We start from the raw sequence: 11,151 nt of genomic DNA, 5'->3' as shown, positions 1-11,151 counted from the left end.
AAATACACTTTCATATTAAAAACAATTGGAATACGCTTATATAATATATAGAATAAATTACACAAATATAAGTTAACAAAGTCAATATTTACAATAAAAAGCAGAAGACAGCTTGTCCTAATGCAAGATCACATATTTCAATCTGTAGGAGCCACTTAAAGAGATCAGGAATGATAGGCATCTACAAAATAAAAATAAAATTGTAAATATATACAATGCACACATGTATATATGTAAAATATACTCTGGTGTGGTAGAAATTATTTAAAGTCCCATCACTATGGTGCTCTACTAAAAAAAATCAGCAAAACACTTGTGGTAAAGTGGAAATTAACATAAATGTATAAAAAATAGCCAATCTTTTGATTGTGCTTAAGCAGTACTCAGCAGTTCTTCCTAGAAATTTGTAGCAAACCTTTTGGTATGCAAGTGTGGCTATGTACATCTAGAGATCTAAAGCTCCGCTGGCTACAACTCCACTTCAAAGCAGAACCTAAATTTCATAATATTAAATTGCTAGAAATTTGAGTTATGCACACTGGCACAAATGACATGCAATAAATTCCTGTTTTTTCCCCATATCTGTAAGAAATCTAGTTTGGCATTAGGGCCAAAAGTTAAAACCACCATTCGCTGCCAAATAGCTGAAGAGAAGGAATAAATATCTGACACAAACTTTGCTAAAAAAACAATACATGTGGTGGACCTGAAGGGGAATATTTTCTCTTATCAAGAGAACTTGTTTCAAAAACTGACAATATGTAGCGCTACGTACCTATAACCTGTGGGATCTCATTACCTCCTCCATGTCCTCCTGCCAGTTTAGTGCACAGACAAACTTTCTGAGGATGTCACCGAGATCTCCCAATTCTGCCACATCTCTACTAGTTTTGGTTTTAAAAGGGCCAACTAGATCTCTGTTTATCAGAAAGCGGGGAGTGGTGGGTCGCACCTCATCAACAATGTTGGCAAAAGGTTCAACCTGTGGAAGTGTAATAACAGAAGTGTCTTATCATGACTATATATGTTGTATTTTGATTTATCAAAACCTAAATTATCAAAGCCATTTGTTTGCCAATAAGCAAGCCCTTGCACGACCTATTAATCATGAAAATGCTGTCTCTAATATTACTTCTGAATTACTGATCCAGTCTATATATGCAAATCAGAATGTTGACCTTTTTTCGATCTTACATCATGCTTGTTCATGGTCAGTAATGCAAAACTACTGGAACACACCAATGGTCAGGTAGCTAGCATTTATGAAAGTATTCAGCATCAGCTCTATATTCATTTCAATACAGGTTTGATTAAAGTCTATTTTCACCTCATCTTTTAAAGCAGTGTTTCTTGACCATTTTGATTTGAAAAAGACTTTCAGGTCTTGAGGGGGCTCCTGATATACCTACCATATCCACAACGCACAGTACAATAATTTCGGTGGTCAGTAGGAAGAATGTCACTTATATTGCTGGCTATTGGGAAGGCTGCTACCTTTACAGACAGCCAATAAGGTTGTTGGAATTTTTTAAACTGACTTGAGAGGCACAAATTGCGAATTGTTCGAATAACCCCCTAGAAACCACTGGAGGAACCCTGGATGAGAAACTCTGCTCTAAAAGACTGGGAAAGCTGATGAATATGTATAGCAAGGCTGAAGAATTGCATATGTGTAAATTAGTTCAGTTTTACGCCCTTATACGGTGAGGCCGATATGAAATTTCTGCTGGCATGTAGAAGACAACAAGAAATTAATGCCAGTGAATTTTAGAGGAAAATGCTGCTGAGCATCCACCAGCAATCATGCAATTCATTCAAACCTTTAACCTAATTCAGCATTTCACCACCCAGAATAATTTTATCATTCTTCTACTGAAAAGTTTGCTGGATTAAACACAATCAAAAATACCTCCAAAGAAGTTCCCATTATGATCAGAAGATCTGCCCTTGGAAAGTCCTTTGCAAATTTGTCAAACGTTTTTGGAAGGCCTTCACCAAAGAATACAATGTCAGGCTTTACAACTCCATAACACACTTTACAACGTGGACATTTGTCATTCATGATGCAGTCCTTTAGAAAGAAGAAAACAAGACGTCGATCAGCCGAGTAGTAATAAAAGATAAACTTGTCACATACTGGAGATGCATATGGGGAGATCAATTGCAACAACAACAATGAGATTTAGAGATGAAGACTGTCCTAGTGATATTCAAGCTCCAGCCTACTGCCACCTCCTAAGCTTCCCTATTGATTAGATAAGACACCCATTCATATAAAAAAAGGAGTCAGAAGATATTGGGGTAACTATCTTTTACAGGAATGGTCCCCAGCCTTTCTGACAGCAGGGTAACATAGAATAACATTTTTCCGTGGCCCGGGTTATGTAAAGCTTACACTACTCTGCTATTCTCAGCCTCCTGTCAGCACACTAGCTGAGAATAGGGGAGTAGTGTAAGAGAGCCGGTGTACTGTCAGGTACCAGAGCTGCTGGGAATGGCAGAGAAGTGAAAGCCATACATACATTGCTCTGCCATTCCCACCACCTCCTGTGTAAGCAGTGTGAGGAGAGCCGCCCGCGCTCCCGCTGTCACTAGTTTTAAAGCAGTGTAGTGAGGGCTGCCGACACTACCACTGCCGGCACTTCTGCCTCTTATCATATGCGGCCCCCAACGCACCAGCCACGGCCCGGCACCAGGGGTTGGGGACCACCGTTTTACAAGATATGTAGATATTTTTATATAACATATAAATGTTTTTTGAAATTTTTCCAAAAAAACTCCCAATTACCCAGAGACAAAACAGCATCCCCCACGATCACTACTTAAAGATTGGTATGAACCGGTGATTGGTGCGGAAAAAAATGCAATGCATGAATATTTTTATAGATTTGTGACAACCAAAACCTTACAAGAACATCCAACCCTTCACCATTTTATACAAACCCTAAAAAATTAAGTAACACTCATTTTTCACACACTCCACTAATAGCTCACAACAACTTCTGTAGGTAAAACCAGGCGGTGATTTAGTAAATGACAACAGTATTAGGGCCTACTTTGTGTTGCCATGTATTAAACTACAGGATTATTTTTATCTGTAATATTGCAAGCTAGTGGCTGGCCTTACTCGAGCTTCTTCTGCAGGGAATGAGGTGTAACAGAGGTGACAAGAGGCGGATGAGAATGTGCCATGAGCTTCAACAATTTTTCTTGAAGGAATGCCAGCCACTAGAAGAGAATAGGCAAAATAGGTAACTGTATATGTACAAAAAGACTTTCTAGTTATGATGTACCTGGCTGTATCTCTACAAATGTGATGACATCCAAATAAAGAGAACCACATAAGTAATATTAACCCAAACGCTAAAGTTTTTAGAGCCACAGAAATTTCTGATCACAAGGAAGGGAGGAGAAGAGGAGTAGCCCTATGGCATCAGTCCTTCAGGATGCATCCAGAAGACCTTAAGCAGCTCAGGGCCTTCCAGATGCCTCCTAGGGGAATAATGTAATCCAGCCCTCTTCCTGAACATTAAAGAATACATATCTTTATAGCTTATTTAAAATCTTTAAAAAATTTCTGCAGCCCTGGACTCTTTGTTCCAATTGGTTTGGTTGAGCCACAGAAATGTCTTTACACAGTGCTGCGTTTTATTGCTATACCCGTATGACCAGGGAAGGCAGCATCCAACATACAAAAAGTTTATATTGATTTATACTGCCCCCCTCCCAAAAGAAGCTTACACCTTTCTAGGCCATCAATGTTCTGTGTATAGCATCTCAGCAGCAAACCCTTCTCATGCAGCAGTCGCAAAAAATAGTGGATATAATTTGGCTTGTATTTTCCAGGATACAGCTCTTTAGCCAGGGCAAAGAAGGGCAGCGGGTTGTATGTGAAAAAATCAATGTCAAAAATGGCTTCTGGGTATGGCACTTTATATTTCGCCAGATTGTCGTACAGACCTGTGCCAGGTGTCCTGCAACACAAAAGACAGTCAGAAATTACATGAACAAATTTCAATATTCACTTTAACTCTCAGCAGTGGTCTTCAGCAGAGGCTCCTCTATATACACAACTCACCTATAGCAAAATCCCCAAAGAGACTAACCATTTTGCTATTATTCAGGGATAACTAGTTTTAAAAAACTTACTGAGTGACTGAACCACAACAAGTATTTATATTTGAATATTTGGCTTACTGGATTATGCATCATATCAATCAGCCATGCAATTTGATGTTTCCAAAAGGGGCTCTATACTTGGTCATTTTCTTTCATTCACTTATGATAGATTTACTTAAAAGCCATTATTAGGTCAGCATTTCTCAAACAGGGTTCCTCCAAAGGTTGAGCAAGGAGAAGTTTGGGCCCTACAAGTGACACCTATGATCTTTTTAGCCATCTGTAGGGATAACAATCTTCTCGTTGGTCAGCAATTTAATTCCTCCCACTTACCACCAGTTTATATGGTGTGAGCAGTGGATATAGCATGTGATTCTATGGGGTTACCGGGAGACTTGAAAGTTATTTAAAGGTTCGCCCATGTTAAAAAAAAGTTTAAGAAAGACTGCATTAATGAGAGAGAAGAACAGGCCCTTATATATGTAATGCACATATAAACATACATAAAGATTTTTTTTTACATATAGGAGACAAGAGTCTCTAACGGAGCCATGATCTCTGACCTTCATACAATGGACTCGGAAAAAGAGCTATTGTAACTTCTGCATAGGTCTGCTACAGGTCAAGCAGGAAGAAGTTTCCCTACCTTCTTTTGAAAGGGTAGACATTGTATCAAAACACATTATTGCTAATGCTATTAAGGGGTTGTGAGAGATGCATGTAGACTGTTCAGCAAGCAAAACAAATACATCATGAACTGGAACAGGAGATGATAAGAATTTTGTTTAAATAGGCTAAAGCGGGAAACAGGTTCATACTGCCCCAGTGGCCCTAAGCCAATGATGGTTTTGGATATTAATATTTTGTTACCGTGTACTATCTTATAGTGGAAACCTGGTTGTAGGACGATTGCAGGTAGAATTCCCTGGGTAAATACAGAGGAGGTAAGAAGGTGTAGTTGAGTAGCAAGTATACAACACAATCAAAGCAACATAAAGCACCTGAAATCCAGAATTCCACTTGGCGTACTTATTCCAGCTCCTGCCATAACAATTATTTTCTTACAAACATTCCTTGAAATTAGATTAGCAATATCTACCAACGTAGTGCATTTAAGAGAGGTTGGTACAGTTCTTGTTTCTGGCTGTTTCTTGCTCAGTTGATGTTTTCTAAGAAGAAAAATATAACATATTAAAACAGGGCAGGGAAGTGTCTGTTCTCAGAATAGGGTATTTATTGTACAATACTATTTGGCTGTGGCTTCTTTAGCCAACATGCTATAGTCACTTAGTACCAACCAAGAAGTTAGGTTATTATAAGTAGAGACTGTCCACTATTTCCCTGCAATTATTTGGTTTTTGATTTTAGACCTGGCACCAGTCACTGCCCAATAACTACAATCCAGCATATCACAAAATACACATGTGAGTGTGTTGGGAACCAAACAAAACCCTGGGTATTTCTAAGATGCCCCTTCTTTTATTTGAAGCTCCAACTGACCACTGTTTTGAGAAGACTCTCCACAGGATTTTGCAGTGGACCCGAGAATTTTCCTCCTTCAGACAAAACAGCATTTGCACATTTGGGTAAGGATGATGGATAAAAATACCTAATTTGCAAGTGGTGTCCCAATTTATTCCAAAAGGTGTTCAGTAGGGTTGAGGTCAGAATGTGGAGCTGCTTTTGTACAAAGGGGCACAGGCCTACTGGAACGGGGGCCTTCCCCAAACTGTTGCCACAACTTTGGAAGCACATTGTTGTTTATTACATGGGTAGGGTGGCCTCCTTGTACATTGGAAGGTCCCTGTGCAGATCTGAGGAATTATTCTTGTCACCAGTGGTCAGAGTCGAAAATGAAATAAGGACTATAACTGAACAGGAATATTTACCATTAAGGAATGGGAAATCTTAAACTGATTTTAATCAACAGCTGTGATTTTTCAATGAATCCAGTGCAGTATTATCCATAGATTTTTTTTAAACTGGGTGGAAGAAGCTGTAGGTGGGTTGTGACCCAACTTTTCATTAACCACCCAAAAGTAGCTACGTATTTACTGAAAAGTGCTGGGTGGTGCACCCAGCTAAAGGGGGCTAGAGAGAACACAGTAGTGACCAATCTTTTCTCCACACACTTCATTTCATAGTCCTTATTTTCTGGTGGAATTACTAGTCACATGATAATGCAAACAAAAAGCATTTCTGGACCACTTCAGTCCATACAACCTAATATTCTAACACTCACATTTCAGTCAATCCACCTCACCTGCTGTGACCTTGCTTATCCTTCACAGAAAGATGGTTAATACTTTGTGTTAAGAGGTCTGTTGCTGGAGGACTAGGATCAACTGAAGTTTTTGACGTGGTGGGTTTTTGTCTACTGAACGTTGCAGAGGGTGCTCGTGTGGAAGAGGCAGTTGATGAATTTTTTCCTGGCTTGCTCCGTTTGTCAGTACGCTCTGCACCCATTTTTGGAGACTGGAAATGAGATGTGACACTCTTCATAGTCTTTTATACGGACCATAGAATCATAAAAAAAAACAGAAATCAATCTAAAACTGCAATTATAGGACAATTGGTCTATAAAACTGTGTCGCTCTCCCCCTCCCCTCTGCATAGAGCAGAATGGTGCTGTATGTACAGCATCGTTCATGCATCATGGAGTGCTTAGTCGTTGGAAAGGATCGCGAAAGATCCTTTCCAACGACAGTGATTGTAAGTGTGTATGCGGCTTTAGGACAAAATGTATATGGAGGCTGGAGTGCTGTTTAATCAACCCAAAGTGCTCTGAAAATCATTCTCATGTATTCAATATTAGCTTGTTAAAAAAAAGCATTACACGTGTAAAACAAATAAAAGAAACCATTATAGTTCCCTATAGCTGCTTACCTAAAATGACCTTTAAATTAGGGTAAAAATGTGAGAAGAAAGTGAAGAGTTTTATATTCAGCTTTGTGTAGACACTTTTTAGAGCGAAGCCGTTAAGCAGCAAAAGTAATTGTTCCAAGCGTTGAACTCTTGTATCTCTGCCACTGACTATGGCAATGCAACCTATAGAGAGACGGAGGAAGAAAAGTTAGTCTTTTGTGAAAAGGCTTTTCCCAGTGAAAAGGAGAGAGGTTTTAAAATGGTCACCTTTTGACAGAGGTAATGACAGTAATATATTTGGACTCTTCCCCCTTGCAGCCCAGAGAATAGCTATGTTAATAAAGGACACAGCTGTAGGTGTTTTATGACCTTCTGGAGGGGGAAAACAGAGGAGGAGAATAAAAAGTAAAATGAAGGCGGTGGAGGGTAAGATGATTCTACTCTATTGGCATGTTTTTTTTTTTTAAACTATACAGCTGTATGTACTTTCCACTTGAAATATTTTTATGTAATATTCCAAACATATTCCAAGTAGGTAGAAATGAGAGTTTAAAATGTTTGTATAAAAATTCATTTAAATTTTATAGCATACAAAGTTTCTTGTTTTACATAGATTAGGAAAGGGTCACACCCCCCTACCCCCATATATGGTCCACCGACGACCGACTGTACACACGGCAGATTTTCGCCCGATAATTGGCCGATACCGATTATCGGGCGAGAAAAATTTGCCGTGTGTACGTAGCTTTAGGGACAATCATCCTTTAGTTCTGAGTAAGGTGTCCCCATTGGAAGATGTCTGTTCTGGCAACTACATTAATTTTTAGATTTTCTCACTTGCTTTCCCTATTGCAGTTGTCATTAGGGCCATAGGGCTCCTATTAGGGACATTTACCAATAGGGTGGCCATTGAGCAAAATCCCTCTTTAAATGATATATTGGGCAGCACAGTAGCTCAGTAAGTGCTCTGGCCTTTGCAGCGCTAGGTCCCATGCGCTATCTGCATGGAGATAGCAGATCCTCCCCGTGTTTGCGGGGCTTTCGTCCCACGTCCCAAACACATGCAGTTAGGCTTTTTAGCTTCCCCCAAAAATTGACCTTAGACTGTATTAAAAGACATATGATTGAGGTAGGGACATTGCGAGCGCCTTTGAGGGACAGCCATTGACATAACTATGGACTTTGTACAGCCCTGTGTAATATGATGGCCCTATATACATACTGTATAATAATAATAATGATGATGATGACAGCATTGCACTCCTTGGCATTTTGTTTAATTATGAAAAAATACCTGCACTACCTAAAATCTGGTATGAGCAAGCTCATTCAAATAACGGGTTGCCCTAACATGTGTCAATGCGTTGCAAACGATCAGAATGGCATAAATGAGCACTTACTGGACCCTTGGTTCTCTCAAAGTAAACCTATGTCTGTTTATCAATGTGTGCACACACACAGATTCAGAGCCTCTCCAAAGAAAGGAAACAAAGGGATTTTCATAAAATAGTGATGATTTTTACACCTTTGTGCAAATGTACCGGGAATGAAATTTGAACAAATAAAATAAATAGAAATCACAATAGGTTCATATAAAGGGCACATCCACCCTTGTTCATCTTGGCTGAATGCCATTTTATTGCAGTCAATGAAAAGGCAAAAAAAAGCTTGTCAATGCACATTGATATGAAATGCAAAGTACATTGCAATCTGCACTGACTCACATTTTTATAAGTTGTAATATATAACCCACTGACAAAACTAGATTGCTAGTTATTAGTATTACAGTCCTAATACATTATATGCTTATCACAGCAAAAATAAAATAGTCACCTATTGACCATTTTCTTCTACCCAACCTCTAATCCTAACTGGGATTTAATTATGTTATCCACTGGTCCGACCAGAAGGAGAAAAGGCAAAACCTATTAAAAAAAATTAAATGCATATTGCAGGACCCCATTAATAATTATTACAGCAAACTCATGTCATTCATACTACATTAACAGACTATTGAGATGGTTACCTATTCAACATTCCATCTATAGAACATTCACTGCCACACACATCCGATTACCAGAAGTTCCTCCAGCCAACAGTAATTGAATGATTCCTCTGCTAGGAAATCAGAAACAGGAAACATATCAGTTAGTAACAGCTGACTGCTTTGGGTTAAATCCTGGCTTCTATTAATCCATTAATTAGTATTCCAACATTAACTTGGTGCAGACTTTTTACTTCTGTACAAACACTGGTATGGGAAGAATTATACTGTGGAACATGAGTTTGTGTATTACTAGACATAATTTTCAGGAATTTTTCTTCATGCAATCTCCTCTAGTAGCACTACAAATGTGGCATTGTAATGATATCTTTAGGGCTTATTCACAGCAGAGTGTTGGGTTAATGCACAGTGCACAACCACCATGCATGATGTTGGCTGTGAAAAAAAATGCATAGCACACCATTTGTTAGAAAGGTGCAATAGGGTTCTAATCAGAATAAATCTGGACAAGTAGGATGATGTGAAAGAAACATCAATTGATCCCACCAGTGTTATAGAGCAGCAGAAAAGCACAGGAGCAATTGTTCCCCTGTGCTTGGGGGTTTTAAAGGGGCGACCGTCCTTGTACATTTCACATAATGCTGCAAATCTGTTTTTTGTATCAAATTGGGCTGCCTTGTGAAATCAAAAGGGGGTGTACAAGTGTGCATGTACAATTACCTGATCGCACATGTAGCAATACCAACTTTAGCTTTCTCATGACAATGTTGCCTATTTTTTTTTATTTTATTCTCCGCACATGTGCAGTAGGGCTGCTCAGAAAATTGGATTCTACTGTGCTCGCTTACTGATGGTTTTAATCTACTGGCTGTTTTACAGAAAGAAATATACTTATAAGCACCATACTGGTACAAAAAGTGAATGAAAGAGATAAAACACCCAGAGGTGAACAGGAATGATTACACTCCCAGGATAGAACACGAGGGAATAATACCCACAGGAGTGAAAATGACCAAAGGAGAAATATACACCCAAAGGAGCAATATACACCCAGAGGAGATCATAGGCATAATATACCCAGAAGAGAGGAGAACAGTGTGAATAGGAGAATAATATACCCAACAAAGAGACAATACATCTAAAGGTAATCAGGAGTGATTACATCCCCAGTGGAGATAATGAGGGAATATTAACCCCAGGGGTAAATTCGATCAGAAGAGAATATATACCCAGAGGTGAACAGGATCATAATACTTGTATTACTGTCTGTGCTCTCACTTCGTGTTTTTCATGATTTTCAGTACAATTAGGTAAGAATGTGTGGTAGGGGCACAGAAAGAAATCTTTATAACATTGGGAAATAATTGGAAATATTTTTTAATTGGCTGCTGTCCTATTAAAAAAAGTAATTTGCAGATTTAAAGAAACTATAAAAATAATGACTAGCATTGCTTGAACGTGTTTCTTTTCAGTTCTAGACCCGTTTGACCCAACAAATTTTGATATTTAAGTTTTGTCCAAACACCATGGAAATTAATTCTGGAAAAAATTATGATGGTTTCTTATGGAATCACCACAGCAGCCAAATGCACCAAAATGCCATGGGAAGACCACCAAATGAGTAATTATGGGTTAAAGAAGCAGAAGTATCAGCAGAAGTATCATATTGGGTCTCACGGGCTGTAGAATTGTCCCTACAGAAGCAATGCCAGGCCTCGTAGTCTGCTGGGCCCAAAGCTAGTAGACCCTTGTAGCCTTCTAGGCTGGGCTAGGCCCACCCACACAGGTTGCCCCTTATACTTGTTCATGGCGCATCCCCTAAGAAGGTCCCAGATATTTATCCCTTCTCCTCAGCCCACCCACTGAACAGTTCCTTTTGTGATTGGAGAGGGTAGATAAACATTCCTCAGTTTGATTGGCTCTTTCCTCAAGTATTTGTGAAGCAATTTTCCCGGAAGCATCCAATCACCAGCCTAGGAGACTTACCCTGCAACAGAAACAAATCTCTGACTGGCTGACTACAGTATTTAGGCCACCTCAATATTCCTATTCCTGTCAGACCAGCCTAATAGTTAGCTGTGACAGTAGGGTCACGGAGGCTAATGTGGGGATATATATATATATATATATATATATATATATATATATATATATATATAAAA

At 39.0% G+C, this 11,151-nt stretch overlaps 1 protein-coding gene across 3 annotated transcripts in view; it reads right to left on the bottom strand.

The window, feature by feature from the left end:
- LOC140324997 (NAD-dependent protein deacetylase sirtuin-3-like) overlaps positions 1-11,151 on the bottom strand; it is a 14,723-nt gene continuing 3,572 nt past the window's right edge. Inside the window, exons 1-9 of one of the 3 annotated variants that reach the window (XM_072403099.1) lie at positions 9,011-9,081; positions 7,006-7,167; positions 6,383-6,624; positions 5,121-5,288; positions 3,742-3,974; positions 3,128-3,228; positions 1,910-2,071; positions 776-982; positions 1-181 (exon numbers count right to left, since the gene is read on the bottom strand). In XM_072403099.1, the coding sequence (XP_072259200.1) occupies positions 776-982; positions 1,910-2,071; positions 3,128-3,228; positions 3,742-3,974; positions 5,121-5,288; positions 6,383-6,621 (1,110 nt within the window). In that variant the 5' untranslated portion in view covers positions 6,622-6,624; positions 7,006-7,167; positions 9,011-9,081 and the 3' untranslated portion in view covers positions 1-181. Of the gene's footprint in view, positions 182-775; positions 983-1,909; positions 2,072-3,127; positions 3,229-3,741; positions 3,975-5,120; positions 5,289-6,382; positions 6,625-7,005; positions 7,168-9,010; positions 9,082-11,151 lie in introns of those variants that run through there. The other 2 variants (XM_072403101.1, XM_072403100.1) reach the window with 2 other exon arrangements.

This window comes from Pyxicephalus adspersus, chromosome 2 (genome assembly GCF_032062135.1).
Source record: "Pyxicephalus adspersus chromosome 2, UCB_Pads_2.0, whole genome shotgun sequence".
In the NCBI taxonomy this organism is placed as follows: Eukaryota; Metazoa; Chordata; class Amphibia; order Anura; family Pyxicephalidae; genus Pyxicephalus; species Pyxicephalus adspersus.
Note: the sequence above shows the minus strand (reverse complement) of the source record. Positions and strands in the feature narration are given on the sequence as shown.